This window comes from Lepisosteus oculatus, chromosome 15, assembly GCF_040954835.1.
Source record: "Lepisosteus oculatus isolate fLepOcu1 chromosome 15, fLepOcu1.hap2, whole genome shotgun sequence".
NCBI lineage: Eukaryota > Metazoa > Chordata > Actinopteri > Semionotiformes > Lepisosteidae > Lepisosteus > Lepisosteus oculatus.
This window is the reverse complement of record NC_090710.1, coordinates 30822565-30841658: the sequence shown is the minus strand read 5'-3', so window position 1 is coordinate 30841658 and position 19094 is coordinate 30822565. Positions and strand designations below refer to the sequence as shown.

Genomic DNA, 19094 nt, shown 5'->3' with positions numbered 1-19094 from the left:
AATTTGCAGTTATTGAAACAGGCATTAGAGGACGCCGGTAATGACTCCTGCAGCTGACACGATGAATGTTCTGCATTTGTGTCTTTCTCATACACAGTAATATACTGAGGCCATATGACAACATTCACTCAGCTGCGTGCTTCAGCTGCAAGGTGCAATGAAATAAATCAAGAAAATGAAAATTGTTTTTAACGACAGGGGCATACTTGGAATGTTTTATGTTCCACCATAGGGTTCATGAGAGTCATATATACTGCATATACACCCTGCATGATCCAGCTTGTTGTAAATGTGTGTATTTGCACTGCAAGCCTATTGCAGCAGGTGAGCTCCCTTTGGAGGTTGGCAGGTGAATCAATGGTTCAATTTCAGGTTGCAGCCAAGCGTGGATTGTGTAGACTACATTAATGTAAATCGAAGCACCTCCAGTAACTTCAAATGACAAACAATTATCACTCACTGATAGGGGAGGACTTGCACCCATTGGGCCAGATTGATCTATACCTGCTTCTCTGACAAAAACAAACACAGCCAAAAGGTCAACAGATTGTTTTCTGACAATAAACAAATGGACAGCTTTAAAATGCAAAGATATTAATCACATCCTGGGTAAATCCTTGATATATAATATATAAATAGATCACTGGCATTCCTGTGAAAGCATGTTTAATAATATTTCTGTTTAAAATTCCCTCCAACATTGTATAACATTGACCCAATCAAACAGGAAGCGATAGTCTGGATTTGGAAGAAGAAAATAAATTAAAATTCTGTGACAGTGCACAGTATGCTGATGGAAAGCAATAAAGGTAATCTATTCCAAACCTTACATTATGAGTTTAATGACCTTGGCATGCAACTTCTAGGCTCCTTAAAGCTACTGTATCAAGATACGTTCTGTAATTGGACAAATGACATCGAAAACTCCGTTGGACAGAGGAAGATCTGAGTTGCATGCAGACCAGGTTTGAAATGTTTTATATTCTACTTACATTTTTAACTGGACCAATAAATTTGGAAGGAATGAAGCAACATGTGAAAAGAATGAACCGTCCCATGAAGATCATGCACTGGCCATCTCAGTCTACATCTCTCACCTAAAACAAAACATCTGTCAGCTTCTGCAGTGCATAAGCACAGATGATTTCCCGATCAAAAACCATTTACAAGTGACAGACCTTTTACTTTTCAAGGCTCCTTGACGAATCCGAATAAATGATGGTGTTAAAAACCTTAGGAAATAGAATCTTCACCCACACGGTTTATATTTCATGACACCTCACACAGAATGTATCTATACTATTCAAACATGGATTAAATCTAGCTCTTTTCCCACACTGTAAGGATGTAAGATGATGTCCTCTTACAATGGCACATTAAATATTAAACTCATGTGGGATACAAACACAATCACTGACATAAAATAGCAGCAGTAGTACTCTGCAGCAGGTTACAGGATGAATTAATATAGAAGCCACGGACAGCCCATTTAGAATGGATACAACTTTAAAACGCTGCCTGAAGATTACAAGGAAAGGAAATGGAAAATTTTAAAATGAAGTGCTCTCAGGCCATCCATCTCCGAATCCCTGGAGGTACATAGATTTAATATTCAACAATCAGAGATCATTTTATTTTTAATGTAATAATTCACGAAAGAAATTGGAGTTGCTGTAAGCTTTTAGGTTCTAAAACGAGCTTTAAGAAAAGAAAGATATTTAACACTCTTCAGTGCCACAGCAACAGAAACAATTATGGAACAGAAAAGAGAAGCAGTAGATACTGTCAGTGGAAACCATTATTAAACCCTTATTTTGGTAACCTTTTTAGCTTTTGGCAAGTGAAATTCTGGCAAATGGAGATTTTAGCGTGTTCCTTCCCAGCATTCAAGTACAGTTAGATTCATTCATTTTAAATAAGGATTGATTAAATAATCATGAACCTAGTGTGAAGTAATTCCCAAAACAGAGTAGCTGGAATATTTGTTTAATGAGAATCTAGAAATGAGCATACCAAACACATACAATATCATAGCTAGAGGAGAAGTGGGCAGTTATTCAAAAAACCAAGACCTTTGTGTCGGGCAGAATGAAGCCAAGATACATCAGATACATCTACATGCTTCCACTCACAGAGAAGTGGCCATGGGTTCGAGTGGTGATTCCTGTCAGGCATAGCCTTGAGGAAGCCATGAAGTCAGTGCGAGAGGCACAAAGTTCTCTTGAATTATTGTGAAGGATGTTGAGTCTCTGACATAGCTGTGAAACAAAACCCTGACTTTACAGTGTATATGTTTTAGTTTATATATGAAGAATAAAAATAGAGTTTTGGTAATGCAGATCTGAACAAAACACATGCTAAACATATAATGAAAGATGAGACTAAAGTATACACCTCTGCAAAACAACATCATAGACGTGATATAGAATAATACTATACTAAAAGTATAGTTTCCAGCAGTATCATACAGTAATGTTGTAGTACTATATACTAGGTATCTTATTTACAAGCACTTTCACTTGCATCTCATTTGAATTTCACCATCGTCCTTCTGTTTTATCACCACTTGTCTATTGTGAGTCTGAGTTTCAATACCAGACATGTCAGCCACCTGAAGCCATGACTGTGTTGCTTCGACACCCCTCTTGACTTTATCGGCGCTGGAATCCGGCCTCGGGCACGCCACACTGTCCTCCAAGCTCCAGCTCCAGCTCCAGCTCCAACAGCGCGCGCCTGCCTTCGAGGAGCGCGGCCCTGACGATCGATGCTATCTCGGAGATGCTTGATGGGATTTAAATCTTCTTTTATCACAGAAAAGCACATTGGCTATCAAACATGATTCCTGCGCTGCTTAGCCCATTGAAGTTGAGCTTGAGTATGCCTGGGAGCAAAATGCAATCCTTGAACTAGTTGATGAGCTCGCGCAGTTCTTCTGATGTCCTGGGAGCACTTCTGTAGCTCACTAAGCACACTGGCAGCAATTCTGAAGACTGAAGATTGTTCTGATGAAACAGTCCTGGCCTGAAATGCCGCAGCTCTCTGGTGTACGGTTTGTGGCAAGGCGCATGGGGTCTTCTGAGATACCCAAAAGTCATCTGATGTATACTAAAAAGACTTGCCGTAAACAAAATTAAATATTCAGCCAGTTGGTGATCTAACATTTTATTCCTTTCGGCTTCCACCAGTTGTGGCATCATGAGAACAAATCTTGCATTATGCATTTTGTTTGGACTGTTCTTGTGCCTTATGCAGCTCTACGTGAAACTAGAGGGACTGAACCACGTATCTAGTATCAGAAAGCTGCTTGATCCTGGCAAATGCTATGGCAACACAAAGCCTATTCCAACTGCATAGCCAGGAATATACCCCGGAGGAGCTGCTGGTCCATTGCAGAGCACAACCACAGGAAGAGTCTAGGCACATCAATTAAACTAACCAGCATGGCTGTGGGTGGTGGATGCCATCTTGAGCACCCAGAGCCACACAGGCACAACGAGAGGCCAAGACGCTCGACTCCAAGACTCAAAGGATGCAGCAAAGCAGTAGGGACACCTGCCATTGTTCCTGGGAATACAGAGACACCTGTGCTGTAGACTTGTATACTTGGTGTGCTTTTCAGGGATGACATCCAAAGCTAATTCACTATAGGATTTTACTGAGGAATCGCCTTTTGTGTTAAGTGGCCCACTGAATGCAGGAGAGGTTTTGTTGTGTTAAGTATTAGAGAATGAACGCGCTGCAACCACAAATTCTCACACTAGCTGTTTTAAAAATGAATACTGGCCTTAAACCAACCAAAAAAAACAATACTTGCAATGCTCCGTTTGTCTTTTACAATGTCATCTTGTATGTACAAAGCAGAAAAACAAACGGATACACAAAGAGCGCCCTTGAGGGTAATGACATCCGGGAATGACTGTTCATATCGCTGGGTTTTGTCATCAGAGGGAAAATGCTTGTTTTGACTACATTACATCTGGGGTTGTCTGCCAATCCCCGAGGCACTCATTGTAAGGAGATGAACAGTGGGAAAATAGCCCATCCACTAGTTCACACCACACAGCATTGATGCCAGATAGCTTACAATGCTTTTATAATTGGCTGTCCCTGTTTCTCTACACACTGGAATATGTGTCGTGGGCTATCAAACTAACTGCCTTTCTCACAGACCGAACAGAGGCTTTGTTATAATTACACAGAAGTGTACTGGAGGTGCAGGGGAGAGGTCTGGGCTGCCTTTTCACTTGGAGTGTGTTTTGCAGTTGATTGTCAAGCTCAGCCAGCTTGCTCTGCTTTGATGGAATCCCAGTATCAGCTTCCCAGACTCTTTGGGTTGTGGGGGTGTGGAACAAGCTACACACCACTGTGGTTACAGCTGATACCCTGGCTTCTTTCAAACACCTGGATGGACACCTGGCCTCCTTTAGTGCAACTTTTATGTTCTTAGGAATAGAAACAAAACTTTTTGGAACAGGATATGAACAGGAGCTTTTGAAATCCACAGCCGGGTCAAGACAAGTTTTTACTTGTGTCTTTCTGACATGGTTTCCCTACTTGACAGACATTATCAGCCTTTTACCAATTACCTCTCAAATTCTATTGAACTTCAGTAATTTGTAGTTTGTACTTTAAATAATACATGTAATTGAATAACTGATTGCTTTACATCTGGTATCGGGTAGATGACAGTTCTTACACAATACAAGTGTGAACATGACCTACTCCCCTCAGTCCTTTTAACTGTTCAGAGGTACTGTTTAAGAGACACATTTATATGTTGGATGTATTACAGGACCTCTCGCTGTATTTCGCTTGTATTCCTTCAGATCTCATATTGTTCAGTGTCCTGTGATTCATTTTTTCCCCCTGGTGTATTTTGGCAGGATTTTCTTTTAAACAAAAGCTACAGGATGCACTACAGCCTTCTCTAGATCTAGCTAGATTTACCAGTGCCTGACATATAAGGTCGTTGTGACTTCATTTGCAGCTACATACTCTATCAAGCTTGGTAAACTGAAAGCACTTAATTATTTTGTGTTACACCGTGGTTCCCTGCAGTGCAGTGCTGCAGGAGGTCTGACAGGCTGACATTCAAGCACTGGGCGTCGGGCTTATCTGTGCAGCTTTGAGGAGAGCTGAGGAGGATGGTACACAGCTGGACAGGCTAGTTGTGCAGGGCTGCCCAGGAATCAGGAATCAGGCTGACAGGTGGTCAGGAACAGGCGTGCCCAGGAATCAGGGAGACAAGCGGTCAGGAACAAGGCTGTCCAGGAAGCAGGAAGACAGGCTGACATGCTGACAGGAGCAGGTCTGTCCAGGAATCAGGGAGACAGGCGGTCAGGAACAAGGCTGCCCAGGAATCAGGGAGACAGGCAGTCAGGAACAAGGCTGTCCAGGAATCAGGGAGACAGGCTGACATGCTGACAGGAGCAGGCCTGTCCAAGAATCAGGGAGACAGGCAGACAGGAACAGGGCTGTCCAGGAATCAGGGAGACAGGCGGTCAGGAACAAGGCTGTCCAGGAATCAGGAAGACAGGCTGACATGTTGACAGGAGCAGGCCTGTCCAAGAATCAGGGAGACAGGCTGACAGGAACAAGGCTGCCCAGGAATCAGGAAGACAGGCTGACATGCTGACAGGAGCAGGCCTGTCCAAGAATCAGGGAGACAGGCTGACAGGAACAAGGCTGCCCAGGAATCAGGGAGACAGGCGGTCAGGAACAAGGCTGTCCAGGAATCAGGGAGACAGGCGGTCAGGAACAAGGCTGTCCAGGAATCAGGAAGACAGGCTGACATGCTGACAGGAGCAGGCCTGTCCAAGAATCAGGGAGACAGGCAGACAGGAACAGGGCTGTCCAGGAATCAGGGAGAAGGCAGACAGGAACAGGGCTGTCCAGGAATCAGGGAGACAGGCTGACAGGAACAGGCCTGCCCAGGAATCAGGGAGAAGGCAGACAGGAGTGCAGCTATCTGGGGAAACAGGCAAAAGGGTTTACGGGTTTCACCACCGGATCGGTGCTGGAACAAGAGGTGGTCTTTGGTTGTCAAGTGCGGGATTATCCGGTTGATGACCTTAGCTCCATGTCAGAGCACCGGTCCAGCGGTGAATCAAGCCGTGAGTGTGATGGTTAACTGGTGGCTTGACTGTAGGATTGGCTGCCTGATTGATGGGGACCTGGGCAGATGGTCAAGCGACCCGATCTCGTCCTCACGGGCTCGGCTGGAAGGCAGGCGCTCGTGACAACGCTGCTGTTACCCGTGGCGACTGCAGGTAGCGACCCGCCCCCAGCCCGGGTGTGACGTTTTTTTGAAAAAAAGTTCTGGAGCACTTCAGATTTTGTATGGCAGTGGTGATCACAAAAGAAAGTAATTGTCAAAAATACAAAAAAAACACAGAAAACAGCCTTTCATAATAATAATTTTTATCTCAGCCCGAAAAAGAAAGGAAGAACCTTTATGAAACCGCCATTCTCCTTTGATAAGCTGGAGGTTTCAGAAGGAATAAAAGGTTAGTTGGATGCATGCATGGTCATTATGACCTCCTGAGTTCCCTGCTTATTTATAAAAACATTTTTAATCATTAAATTGCAAGGCCTTGTTCCAGCTGTTCCTTCATTATTAAAGAGATCTTCAGCACCTGGGTCAGTTTGCATTCTTTCGCACTGGATTGTGAAATATCTAAGGCCTGGAGCTCAATGAGCTTACCATTGAGCAGACACTGTAACTGAAGCCCGACACCTGCAGTATCGAATGATTATTGTAACTGAAGCCCGACACCTGCAGTATCGAATGGTTATTGTAACTGAAGCCCGACACCTGCAGTATCGAATGATTATTGTAACTGAAGCCCGACACCTGCAGTATCGAATGATTATTGTAACTGAAGCCTGACACCTGCAGTATCGAATGGTTTGCTGTGGAATGTGGCTCCTTCCACTGGATATTACGCACTGAAAGATCTCGTGGCCCCAGTCAGAGTGGTGCCTTAGCAGTCACTCATCGTTTAAATGCTGGTGGAAAATGCAATCCAGAATGCTGTAGCCTTTTTGAATGTTTAGTTTGTCACACTGAAGGATCTCAGCCTTTGCTGGTGGCACTAGTTTACCGGCCCCCTAAAATGAACATTAGGCTTCTACCGGAGCTTTTAGAGCTGCTAACTCTGCTTTGTCCAGCAAATGCAAGCAATTTCCCTCTTGGTGATTTTAGTATGCATGTGGATTCTCCTGATTGCCGTGCTTCTGCTGATATCCTGTCTACAGATATTCAGCTTTACCGAGCATATCAATTTGACAGCATACAGTATACTGTATGCGTGGCCTCTCAGTAAACTTAGCCAGCCCACGTGGGATGGATGTTCATAATACACAAGCATTTATAACCTACTGCACCTACGACTCATAGCGGAGGGATCTGATGGAGCAATAAGCTCCCTTCTTCTTTAGCCAGGGATGGGCAGAATCCCTCTGGGTGATCCTAGAGGCCGATACGTTCACAGATTTTCTACTGTATGTCTCTTCATAATACCAGCACCAAAACAGCTCGGAGAAGGTGTTAGATTGACCCGCTAATCCAATAAGGTGCTGACTTAGTTGACTTTTAAATGAAAACCTGCAGACATAGCAGGACCTCAAGAACTCAAGGCTCATTTTAAGCAATAATAGCACAAATAGCTGATCATCAGCTGACACAGTGTCTTAGGCCATGAGAATCTGTAACTCTTGGTCCCTTTACAGAATGTACAAAGTTTAATGACTCACAAATATCTAAAAACCTCCACTCACTCACTAGCCCAGTCTGCTTGCTTGGGAATTCAATTAATATGATTATTTACAGTATAGTCTAGTGCCTTCAAAAACGTGACTCATGACTTTGAAGGAACTCGATCTTTGAAGGCAGCAAGACGAGATCTTGTGCATATACGGTATGAAGGAAGACTGGGCGGACTGTTTTCCCCCAGGGTTATGAATAACATCACATGACAACAATTTCTTTACACAAAGGGTTGTGGGGGTGTGGAACAAGCTGCCCAGCCATGCAATTGAATATGATCCCCGAGCCTCTTTCACAAAACGGCTGGATGAAATTCTTAAAACGATTAATGACTCCATCGCAGCTCACTGGCTACTATGGCTATTAAATGTGTCCTGTTTACAGTGCTTTGATTTTCTTGAAAAATGTTCCTAAATAAAAACGCATTATTATTTAGTAATTATTATATCAGAAGAAACCCAGTCCCATAAATGACTATGTTCGTTGTGAGCCTCTATTGCCTGTTTATTGAACTATTAAATGCTCTATGCAGTTCTAACTCAGGAAGCTTCAATCTGGCAAAAAAAAATGTTAAAATGTTTCTGTAACAAGAACACCTGTTCCACAGCAAAACTCTTAGTTTTCATTTATTTTGCTGTGATTCCATCCAGTTTATTTAGACAAAAATAACTTTTTCACACCAAGGCAGCTTAACAGCAACACTTGGTATAAACACGTTTTTTGCCGGTGAAACGTCTGAGGCGATCCTGTTATCATTTAGCTCGGGCTGTTCAGGAGCTGTGCCACTGATAGAGCATCTGCATTTCAATCTGGGTGAGTGTGAGTCACTGTGAAAACACAGGAATGTGTCACAAAAACAAATATGCCCTTCACTCAGCTTAGCTACAGTAGGAGAGAAATGTTAAAACTCTCTTTGGCACCCTGAGAATTCTCTAATAATAAAGACATAAAAACATGGCAGAATTTTTGGAAAAAATAAGCATGAATTCACAAAAATATGCCCACAGGAAATTAAGGTGAGCTTGTCTTTTGCTCAAGTACTAATGTATACTTCTCTGACTACACAGGTTAATCAAGCAAAGTAAATCTGAATCTTCCTGTAGCCTGCACTGATTTTAAATAGAACAATTACTAATGGGACCAAGGCTGAATATTGGAAATTGGTTACGTCGGCATTTTAATTCATGACAAAGCAAACATCTGTTTAATTTCTTTGACCTGAAAGATAAAGCTTTCTTGCAATTCATATGCCCTTCAAGGACTCCTAATATCAATAGCTCTATAAAAGAGAGATTTCAGGGTAATATGAAGTTATCCATTCAATTTGATGAACATATAACAGATAAAAATTCAACATTTAATTTCTGAAGAAAAGTAACATCATTTTTAGACAAATGTAAAAATGTATCTTGTGAATTGTGGAATGACAAAAACAATCCAGTTAAAAAAGTATTTTTTGTCCATTTGTCATGTTTTTTTTTAAATGAATGGTGAAGAAATGGCTCAAAAACAGACCAAGGCCATATTAGCAACTGTAAGGTAGTCAAGTTTCAGCAGAGAGTTTTCTTATAACATAAAAGCTTGCTACTGTACCTCCTTCAATATCTAGTCACTGATGGTATTTTAAATAGTTTTTAATACATATTTATCAATTAATGAAAATAAGGCTTTTTTTTTACCTTGACATTCTTAAAGTGCAGGTGTGAGATCCCCCGAAAATGTATATTTCAGTTGTTTGCAGTGTTTTAACAGCAAGTGACACAAAGTGACGACAAAAGTAATTTACCAAGTCGCATTTCAGCTGAGAAGAACGGACTGTTTTGTGAGTTTGAAATACCTGGCGAGATAAGCTTGGCTGCACCTGCTTGGTTAATGGGCAGCCCCCTGGCCACAGGACAAGACGAGAGGCTCAAAACCCATTCAGCCTGAGTGAACCAGTGAACCAGGGACAGCTACAAGTTAGAGATGGAGCAGAAGACAGATGCTTTACGAGTTCGAAGTGAGATGTTTGAGTTCAGTATGTATAGCTGACTTTGTACTGTAGTGATGGAGATTAGGTACAGCTGTGTGTGATTGGCTTGTCATTGTTATCCCTCCTGAACCTTAGAAAAAACGTCCAGTTAGTGGGTCTTCTGTAAAAAAGTTCTTTCGGGTACTACTGGCACAGAAAACGAGAAAGACGTGTACCGTAGAACAAGGCGGACATGGAAAGAGTTATTTTCCATCGCCTTGCACACTGTTTCTTCAACACTTAAGTCAGTTCCATTGGAAATACAGGCTACAAAACTTGCAGTCACTGTATAATGAAGTGGGAAACAGTTCATGAATGGCAAACTGCGTGGAAAAGACAGCGTTGTTCGTTGTTCGCTTGTTTGGTTTATTTGCATACGTCCTTGAAGTCGGTCGTTGTGAAATCTCAGTACGTGAATTCCCCTTGTTCTGCCACGGTTTCCCCGCTGTTCGTATTGTGCTTTACCAAACCCTTCCTTGCCACACGTTCAGTAGAGTTTCACAGTGCTTTACTGTTCCTCACTGTGCCTTCACTCTGGTATATAGTACATTTGTAAGGTTAGGTGTATGTATTTGTCATTAAAACGAGAGACACTACATCGGGAACAAACGTGGTCAAACTGTATAGTCCAATCACTCTATTAAACACGGAAAGTTAAATAGATATCTGTACATTGGTGTTATATACTGTAATTACAGTGTAAATATATTCCTGAATAGAAAAAGATCTCCACTTCCTATCCACATTTCACCTTTAATTTCATCAGTCTGGATTTGTCTCAGTTTGAGTCCCCCTTGCGCAGAATGACGGACGGCTTGTTTTCAGTTTTAATCTGTGTCAGGGGTGGGGCAGCTCACAGGCCTGACAGGCAATGCCAATGAAAAATAATAAAACGGAGAGAAACACCGTCGCATATTTTAAACGTGACATTGAAAAATGTTCACTTTTCATAATTTTTAGATGAAGCCCCTCAAACTTTAAAGTACTTTCAACATCACAATCCTGTTGTCAAATAGATTTTTTTTGAAGGGGGTACAGTGGTGGGGTTGTTACTGTGGTGACCCACCGCTACTGGTTTCGGGGTTTGATGACAGCCTGGGATGTCTTCCGTGTGGAGTTTGCATGCTCTCTGTGGTCACCTCCGGAAGCGCTGGTTTCTTCCCATAGTCCCAAAACATCGTACGTTAAATGGCGCCTCTGTGTGGGAATGTCCTGCCTTTTTTCCAATGTAGGCTGGATTAGATGGTAGCTCACCACAAACCTGTATTGAATTGAGTTGTTATTGAAAAAAGATGGATAGGTTTCATAGAGTGCGTCATTGTAGAAAACGCAGCATGTGCAAAGAATTTAATCTATAAACACTTATTGAAGACTGAACCTGTCACAGTCCGTCTGTAACCTTTGCTGTACCTCTCAGACTATGTATTGTGAGATGTTGTGTTATTTTTGAGACAGCTGGTTGAAAGGAGAACCAGTTCACGGCTCATGATTGAGACTCTTGTGCTTTTCCTCTGGGAAGCTTACGAAAAAAGATTACAGATGTGTTTCTCCTGTCCCCTTGTTGCATCATTTCATAGCATGTTCCTCATAGTCAAACGATTAATTCTCATCTGAGAACCTTATTTTAAAATCAATTACATGCATAAATGTTAAACCAATAGACTGATCTGTGGTGCACTGAGTAATATTTCATTTGACTTTGTATTTCCATGTAAACATTGATCTAAAAAACTAAAAACCTGTCAAAATCTAAAAACCTAAAAATAAAACACAATAAATTCACTTTCAAGTGTTATAAATTAATGTTAAACAATAGGTCAGTTCTCTTTTCAAAGCTTTGTAATACTTAAGAACTGACATCAATCATTTTTAGATGGTTATTTACTAGAGAATACTGTGACGGTTCTGAATATTAAATTATTTGCATGAAAAATGAACATACTTTAGATATAATCTCATGAGATTCCTTTATTGGATTATGCAGGTCACTTAACTACCAGTGTTTGATGTTATTAGTAATATCAATGACATATTCATAATTCGTAGATATTAAAAGGATATAGCATGTTTTAATAATTCATGATCAATATTACTAAAGGTGCATCTTAAAACAACTCTCCAACAACAGGAAAAAAAACATAAAAAATTTAAAGCAAGACATTTAGACTTAATTAAAGGCTAGTGCAGTACTAATGATACTGAACAGTGACACAGATGCACTCTCTCCTTAATGATTTTTATTCATAATTACCCTGAACTATACAGAAAATGGCAGACATGCCTACTGGCATTTCACGATGTTTGTTCAAAGAGTTTTGCAAAAAACAACTAGTACTTTTGCACAACCTTTACAAATATATATCATGATCACTCTGAAATTATAAACCAATTGATTTATAGCTCAACATTTGTCAAGTACAACGTATATCTATTGCTAAATATTGTTTACATACTGAAAGCAGAATGGGGTTTGAACTGTGCGCCATTTAAATGAGTCTGTTTCTCTGAATAAAATATAGCATGACTCACGCTAACCTGTCATTAAGGACATTCTGTAAAAGGCTTCATGAATACCGGATTTCAGTTCACTTCAAACACAATCAATATCTGTCTGAATGTTAACCTGTTCTGTTTCTTCTGTGCAATAGAAATATGTATGGTAATGTTTTCTTATTTTTCTGAACTCCATACCCACCTCCCATCCCCTTTCTGAACTAATTTAACACTAACATATTTTTATTTAATCTTGTAATTTAAATGTAAGCAATCTTTAGAATTGTGTCACAATTACCAGCAGAGACACTTCCTGTCGCTGACCAGTTTCCCCCTCTTCCTAGCAGGGGACCGAGGTGGGCTTGAGGGAAAAGTGAGATCCTTTCTGGGGGAGGGAGGTCTTTGTCCCCCAAGCTGGATTTTTACTTTGTACTGGAGGGAGGGGGGGATTGTGGGTAACGATATGGAACTTTTCTGAGCTCAGTTATCCTCCCTCTCCCATGGCTTATGCTAGAACTGGGCGGAGTGGTGGTACTGTGGCCAAGGATCTGCATCTGTGGCTGTAAGGTTACCGGTCCAAATCCTGCAGCCGGTAGAGGAATCCTACTCCGTTGGGCCCCTGAGCAAGGCCCTGAACCCCAGCTGCTCCAGGGCCGCCGTATAAATGGCTGACCCTGCGCTCTGACCCCAAGCTTCTCTCCCTGTTTGTTTGTCTCATGGAGAGCAAGCTGCGGTATGTGAAAAGACAAATTCCTAATGCAAGAAATTGTATACGGCCAATAAAGTTATCTTAACCTCCCCAAATTAGCAGGCAGGTACAACAAACAGAACAAAGACTTCTCCTCTCATCGGGTGTAATGGCAAGGCCTAAGTTTGCCAAGAATTACCATTTACTAGTAAATAATGGACCGTCAACACACTAGTCATGCTACACATCTTGTCATAAAGGGAATAATTAAAAATATTTTATCCATTTTAGCACAAGCAGGTTTCCATTTTTTATGTTTTCCAGTCTGCTCGATTGAAAAAGGCAATGAAACAGAGTACAGCACATAAGCTGTATTTCTTATTGCCAGTTTTAAAATAGAAAGAGATATAATGCAATCAAAGATCTGCAATCCAAACACTAATGAATTAAGGTAAATTTCCCAAGGACTCACATATCTATGGCTTCGTACTTCCTGAAAATAAGTGGTTGTGACAAAGCAGGTTGTTTTGCTTTGCCTTCATGATGGAGACATGGGAGATTCAGACCTTGAACACATCAGTGTCTTCAGAAGACTCCACAGCTGAAAACATGGTGTTTCCTTTCTTCTTTTTGCAGCATGGAACAAACCTTTACTCAATAAACATCCTTCCAAAGCAATGTACTGTACATCAGAGTTCCAGTTTACTGGAAACTCTTTTGTTTTGGTGTTTTTGTAACCGTGAAATGTGACACTGTAACAGTTCTCAAAAAGAGCGAAATTGATTGTCTGAATTTATTGATGAATTTCATGTACCACACATAATATAAAATGGCAAGAGAAGAGAGTCTAACAGCCACTCACTGCAAAAAGGCATGTGACATTTTACATTCAATTTCTTTACCTACTGTAATTAATACACACAGCAGTTCAATGTTTACACACACGAGTGTATGGTTTCAATATCCATGACCACTGACCAATGGCGTAATTTTTCACACGTTTAGGTTTTTAATAGTGTTGGGTGTTCAAAGAATGAAAAATGTTCAGCACGGATAAGATTTTGTGACATTAATGCTAATATTCTGTGAAAACAGAATTTCTGTAGTAAAGAAATGCTTGCCCACAAAGCTTGAAAAACGATAAATCACGATGTATTCTATAATAATTAAACCAGTTGTTTCACCTCAGGTTTTCTCATTCTTTCAAACCACATTTGGCCCAGTTTAAATTAAATGGCCATCCCACCAAAGATCCACAAATCTGAAAGCTGGTTCTTGACAGGAATGATTTATTGGGTAGATACAACTGGTAGATAAAGACGCACCATGAAATGAGCTGTTGGCTGTGGTGGATAAAATTTCTTAAATGAACCTGGGCTTGACACCATTACTGATTCAGATTTTGTCCTGGGTAGCACACAGCCTGTTTTGAAATCATCAGTTGAAAGTATCTGGCTCCAGAGAAGCTAGTAAATCACAACAATCCATAAATTCTCTCTGCTTTAAGTTCATTGTAAAAAAAAAACCCAGGAAACTCTTGCACTTATGAATGATCCTGCATGAAACGAAACTGACATTACAGTGAATGAACCTTGAAAACAAGCAACACAATTTATGAGCCCTCTGTGAAGAGGAGGGGGAGTGAACAGAAAAGCTAGGACCAACATCAATGTGTTTAGAAGCTTGTTAGAGTCAGTATGGCATCTAAAAAGTATTTATCAGCTCGAATGTTGTTTTTACATTTGAATGACACATTAAATTGAGCTCATCGGAACTACCCAATAAGCAAGTAAAAGTAAACTTGTGAGACCTGCTGGTGTTCACTTTAAGTTGAAAAGAAATACCTTCTTCTCAGTGCTGAGTGGGTGTACTGCCTGTAGCTCTGCAATAATTAACTTTATATTTCTACAGTTTAAAGCTCAATGCATTTCAACAAAGACACACCAGTGCAAATCATCTCCAGGTCTCCAATTATTGCATTTTCTAATATGCAAAAACAGGTTTCCCTCTGTTTTCTTGTTAAGTTTACTATTGGAACGCTTGTTTCTTTTCAGAAGTGAGCACTGGAGCTAAAACACGTGTTCCATAAGATAATTGACGAAAAAAAAAGAAAAGAAATAATAACATCATAAACAGATAAATGTGCAAAATCTCTTTTCGGCATGACAATATCAGCTTTGTAAATCAAAACAAGCGTGTTTTTCTGATATTTTCGAACATACCAAACCCTGGTTGTTTCCCTTTATTTTTTTCTTCTCTATATTTTCATCCAAGTATCACTCTTTAATAGTATAGAAGAAGTCTCAAAGCACACTCTGCTGCCTGTGCTGTTACATTCTATTTTTGAGCACCCTTATTGAAATCCATCTCAGTGGCAAATGTGTAATTTATGGCAAGTTCCATTTTCCATGGTTTCTGTCCTTCTGGGATGAAGAAAACCGCAGCCACTGAGAGTTACACACAGCTCACCTTCTCACTGGCCTGCCCTGAAAGGGGCTTTGAAGTATTAAAATTGTTAATTCCTATAGCAACCAAGGAGTAATCCTTGCCCCCCATTCGACTGCTGTTCTTCAGGGAGCTCAACTCCCCCAGCTGCAGTTGTGTGGAGTTATAAGCCAATGGGGGAAGGGTATTCACCAGTATGAGCTGCAAGGGCTTCTTCTCTTCCTTGTACTGGCACTGGATGTACCGTGAGAATGCAGAGCGATACGTCTTGTTAAATAAAGTATAAACCAGTGGGTTGACCGCAGAGGACAAGTAGCCTATCCACACAAATACGTTGAGGAGCCCTCCGATGACGTTCGAGTCGCAGGTGTCTTTGCAGATGACCGCCAGCACGTTGGTGATGAAGAAGGGGCACCACATGACCACGAACAGGAAGAACACGATTCCCAGGACCTTGGAGGCCTTCTGCTCGTTGCTGATGCTCTGCATCGTCCTCCGCCCGTACGGCCCCGCCTCCCTGCTCAGCGAGCGGCGGAAGAGTTTCTCTGAGGACAGAGAGCTCTGCTGGAGGAAGCTGAAGGATGTCCACCTGGGTTTGGGCACCAGCTCATCCAGGCACATGGTGGCCTCGTTCTGCAGGGCGTGGATCGTTAAGAAGTAGGTGACCACCATGATGGTCAGGGGAATGAAGAAGGCTACAAACGAGCCGATGAGGACAAAGTTGTCATCTGCGAGGAAGCAGATGCCATCCTTCAGGACCTTTGAATTATCCCGAAGGCCAAACACTGGGACTGGCATGGATATCCCTGCAAACAAAGAGCAAAGGGCGCTGTTATATCAGGCAATCTATTTTTTTTCCAATTCTGTTGATTAAATATCGCAGCAGAGACATCAATATTTAAACGTTTACATTTTTTTAAGAGAATAACAATGAATGCAAGAAAAAGAAATGAAGAATGGAGTTAAGGGAAAAAAAATAAGAGTGAAAGAGGAAAGAAGAAAAAAGACAGAAAAAAACCAAAAACAAAATAAAAACAAAAACAGGTACAGTCACAGCTATATCAGAGCAAATGTATTTTAACCACAAGACACGATCCATTGTGATCTTTTGTAAACGGTCAGGACCTCATAGGTTGGGTCACATGCGGATTTCCTTTCCTTTACAATGAGTTTGGTCTCCAGTGCAGAATGTAATCAAAGTTAATCTAATTTGCATTTCATAGTCGGTGTGAGTTTGTTAGAATCTAAATCGCACCTGCTTTAAAATGTCTAAATTCCTTGTTTCCAGATTTTTCTTGTTACTGATACAGGTCAGGCATTGAAGGTATCTGCTGAGCTTACTTTTTTTATTCTAAAAGAACATATCTTATTAGCATTTAGTTTCTCAAACTGAACAAAACACAAACTGATTCGTTATCACCCTCACTAACATAGTATTTCATTCATTTAGTTTCCTGTTGCTTCAAAATAGAGATACATCTTAATGTCATGAATTGATGTATCCAATTACCATGAGATCAAAAGCTTGTTGAGGTCTTATTCAGTAGGGTGCCTGTATCTCTTGAGGTCACACTTTCAATTGTTCTTCCCATCAGCAATATTCATATTTTCCTGTTTTAAATGCAGCCATATTTTTTGGCATTACAAGTTTCAGAATAATAGAACATTTCATTGTATCCTGACTATAGTTTTTGATGGCCTGAGAGCACATCTAACTGGAAGAACAAGTCAAGAAAGATATGAAGAAATCGCTGTGGAGGTTAAAACTAATACAAAACAGTTCATCCAGTGGTTCAACAGCCAAAGAGCACCACGGATCAGGTAAAGTCCTTAGCTGAGATGAGATTAAGAGAAAAAGAGAATTTAATAACACTGAAAAGAAAATGTTAATATTTTAAATAAATATTTCACATGGGTGTTCACTGAGGAGTTATGGAATATACTATGGAAAGAAACACAACACAGAAGATTGGGAAGACCCCTGGCAAATGAAAGATAACAGTTTTGTCTCCCCCCAAAAAACTATTTTTCAGTGCAATAGCTGCACGAAACTATGTTTGCTATTGCACTAAAATATACTACACGTTTTTCGCTTCGTCATTTGATGTGACAGAAATGAGGACATACTGTATACTGTACTATATTCCTAAATTTGTCTAAACCTTGGTGGTCATTGGTTATTACACATTCTAAGGCATGCTTAAGGAAATTAAAGGCAATTCTATGCTTAACTTTGGCTAGCCATCTCAAATATGTGGAGGTGTATGTACAGTACATATAAAGCTAAAAACAGGAGGCACTGCTTTATACAAGGGGTTGAGAAAGTACAGAACACGCTACCCAGCCGTGGTGTTGAAGCTCATACCCTGTCTTTTTTCTAGAAGCTGCTGGATGAGACTGTTGGTGTCACGACCACCAGCCAGCGGAGATCAACTCCCAGAAGAACTAACCAGTACCAGCAGCGGGTTCATAATAACAAGCAGCGCTATTTAAACCATCCTATCCCGCTTCCCGCTGCTCAGTATTGAGTCTACTCCTTGAGGACTCTCCCTCGTGTTAACGCTGAACCTCGCTTACAGGAGACTGAACTCCCTTTCGCCTCTCGGCCTTGGACCTCGCCTTCTGTTTCGGATTGTTTGCTTCTCTCTGTACTTCCTGGTTATTAATCTACCTTTCGCCTAACGACTACGATCTCGCCTGACGTCCCGGATTGTTTGCCTGTCTCTCTATCGACTCGTTCCCGCGTCTGCACAGGATCTGCAAGCCTTTTCATTGAGGTTTCCTGACGGTTGGGTTCATTTGCTGCTAACTACTAAACCAGCTAGATGGGCTGAATGACTTCTTCTCCTTTTTAACTCTTCTTAAGTTCTCAACTACCACAATGCACATGAACCCAACAAAACAGGATGTGCATTGTCACTTTAAAGAAACAAGATCAGGCAATACATGCTATGACCCAGACAAATGTCGAAATATTACCGCCTTTTAATGTTTATGAGTTCCTGGCTCCCATTCCAGAGGCTAATTCTCTTCAGCTAATGTCCTCATTCAAAAATGACAGCTTAAACAAATTGGCCAGGTGTTTATATGTGGTCATGCTGAACAGTTATTCAGTCTTCCTGCTGAATCTGATACCATTCCAAACAAAATGAGTTTCATTCCCCTTCCTTGGGCTTTTCTTCAAGACTTTGTACAGTACGTGTGTTGTCATGCATTTGGCAGTTGGGAAGGGGAAGCTAAATTAAACTTGTTTTCTGCCAAACACAAAAGCTAAGTAGCTCAATCCTGTCATACATACAACATAAACACTGCTCTAATTCTATACACCTACACTGTAACAGACTCACTTAGTATTCACTGCACTGGGTACTCTGTAAAGTTATTTTAAATTCCAATTGAAATTTTGATACAGTATATGTTAAACTGACGTCTTTGTGAACAGAATAATGTGATGGATCAAAACCAGTCATGATTCTCGCTACTAGGCCCATGTGCTATACGTATGCATCCAGTGCTATATATAAAATAGATGCATCTCTTAAACATTCTAGTCCTTGTATTTTTAAATACAAATCTCATATTTTATTATATAATTTAAAATATTTTGAGTATACATGGTCTTTAAAATGAAAGCAGATTGTGCTGAAGTGTAAAGCCTCACAGTATATTGTTAAGCACACAATTACACA

At 40.8% G+C, this 19094-nt stretch overlaps 1 protein-coding gene across 2 annotated transcripts in view; it reads right to left on the bottom strand.

The window, feature by feature from the left end:
* Positions 1-11750: 11750 nt before the first annotated feature.
* The window catches only part of LOC102696873 (5-hydroxytryptamine receptor 2A), a 41852-nt gene continuing 34508 nt past the window's right edge, over positions 11751-19094 (bottom strand). For both annotated transcript variants that reach the window (XM_015364055.2, XM_069179073.1), the window contains exon 5: positions 11751-16211. In XM_015364055.2, coding sequence (XP_015219541.1) covers positions 15415-16211 — 797 coding nt within the window. In that variant the 3' untranslated portion in view covers positions 11751-15414. The remainder of the gene's footprint in view (positions 16212-19094) is intronic.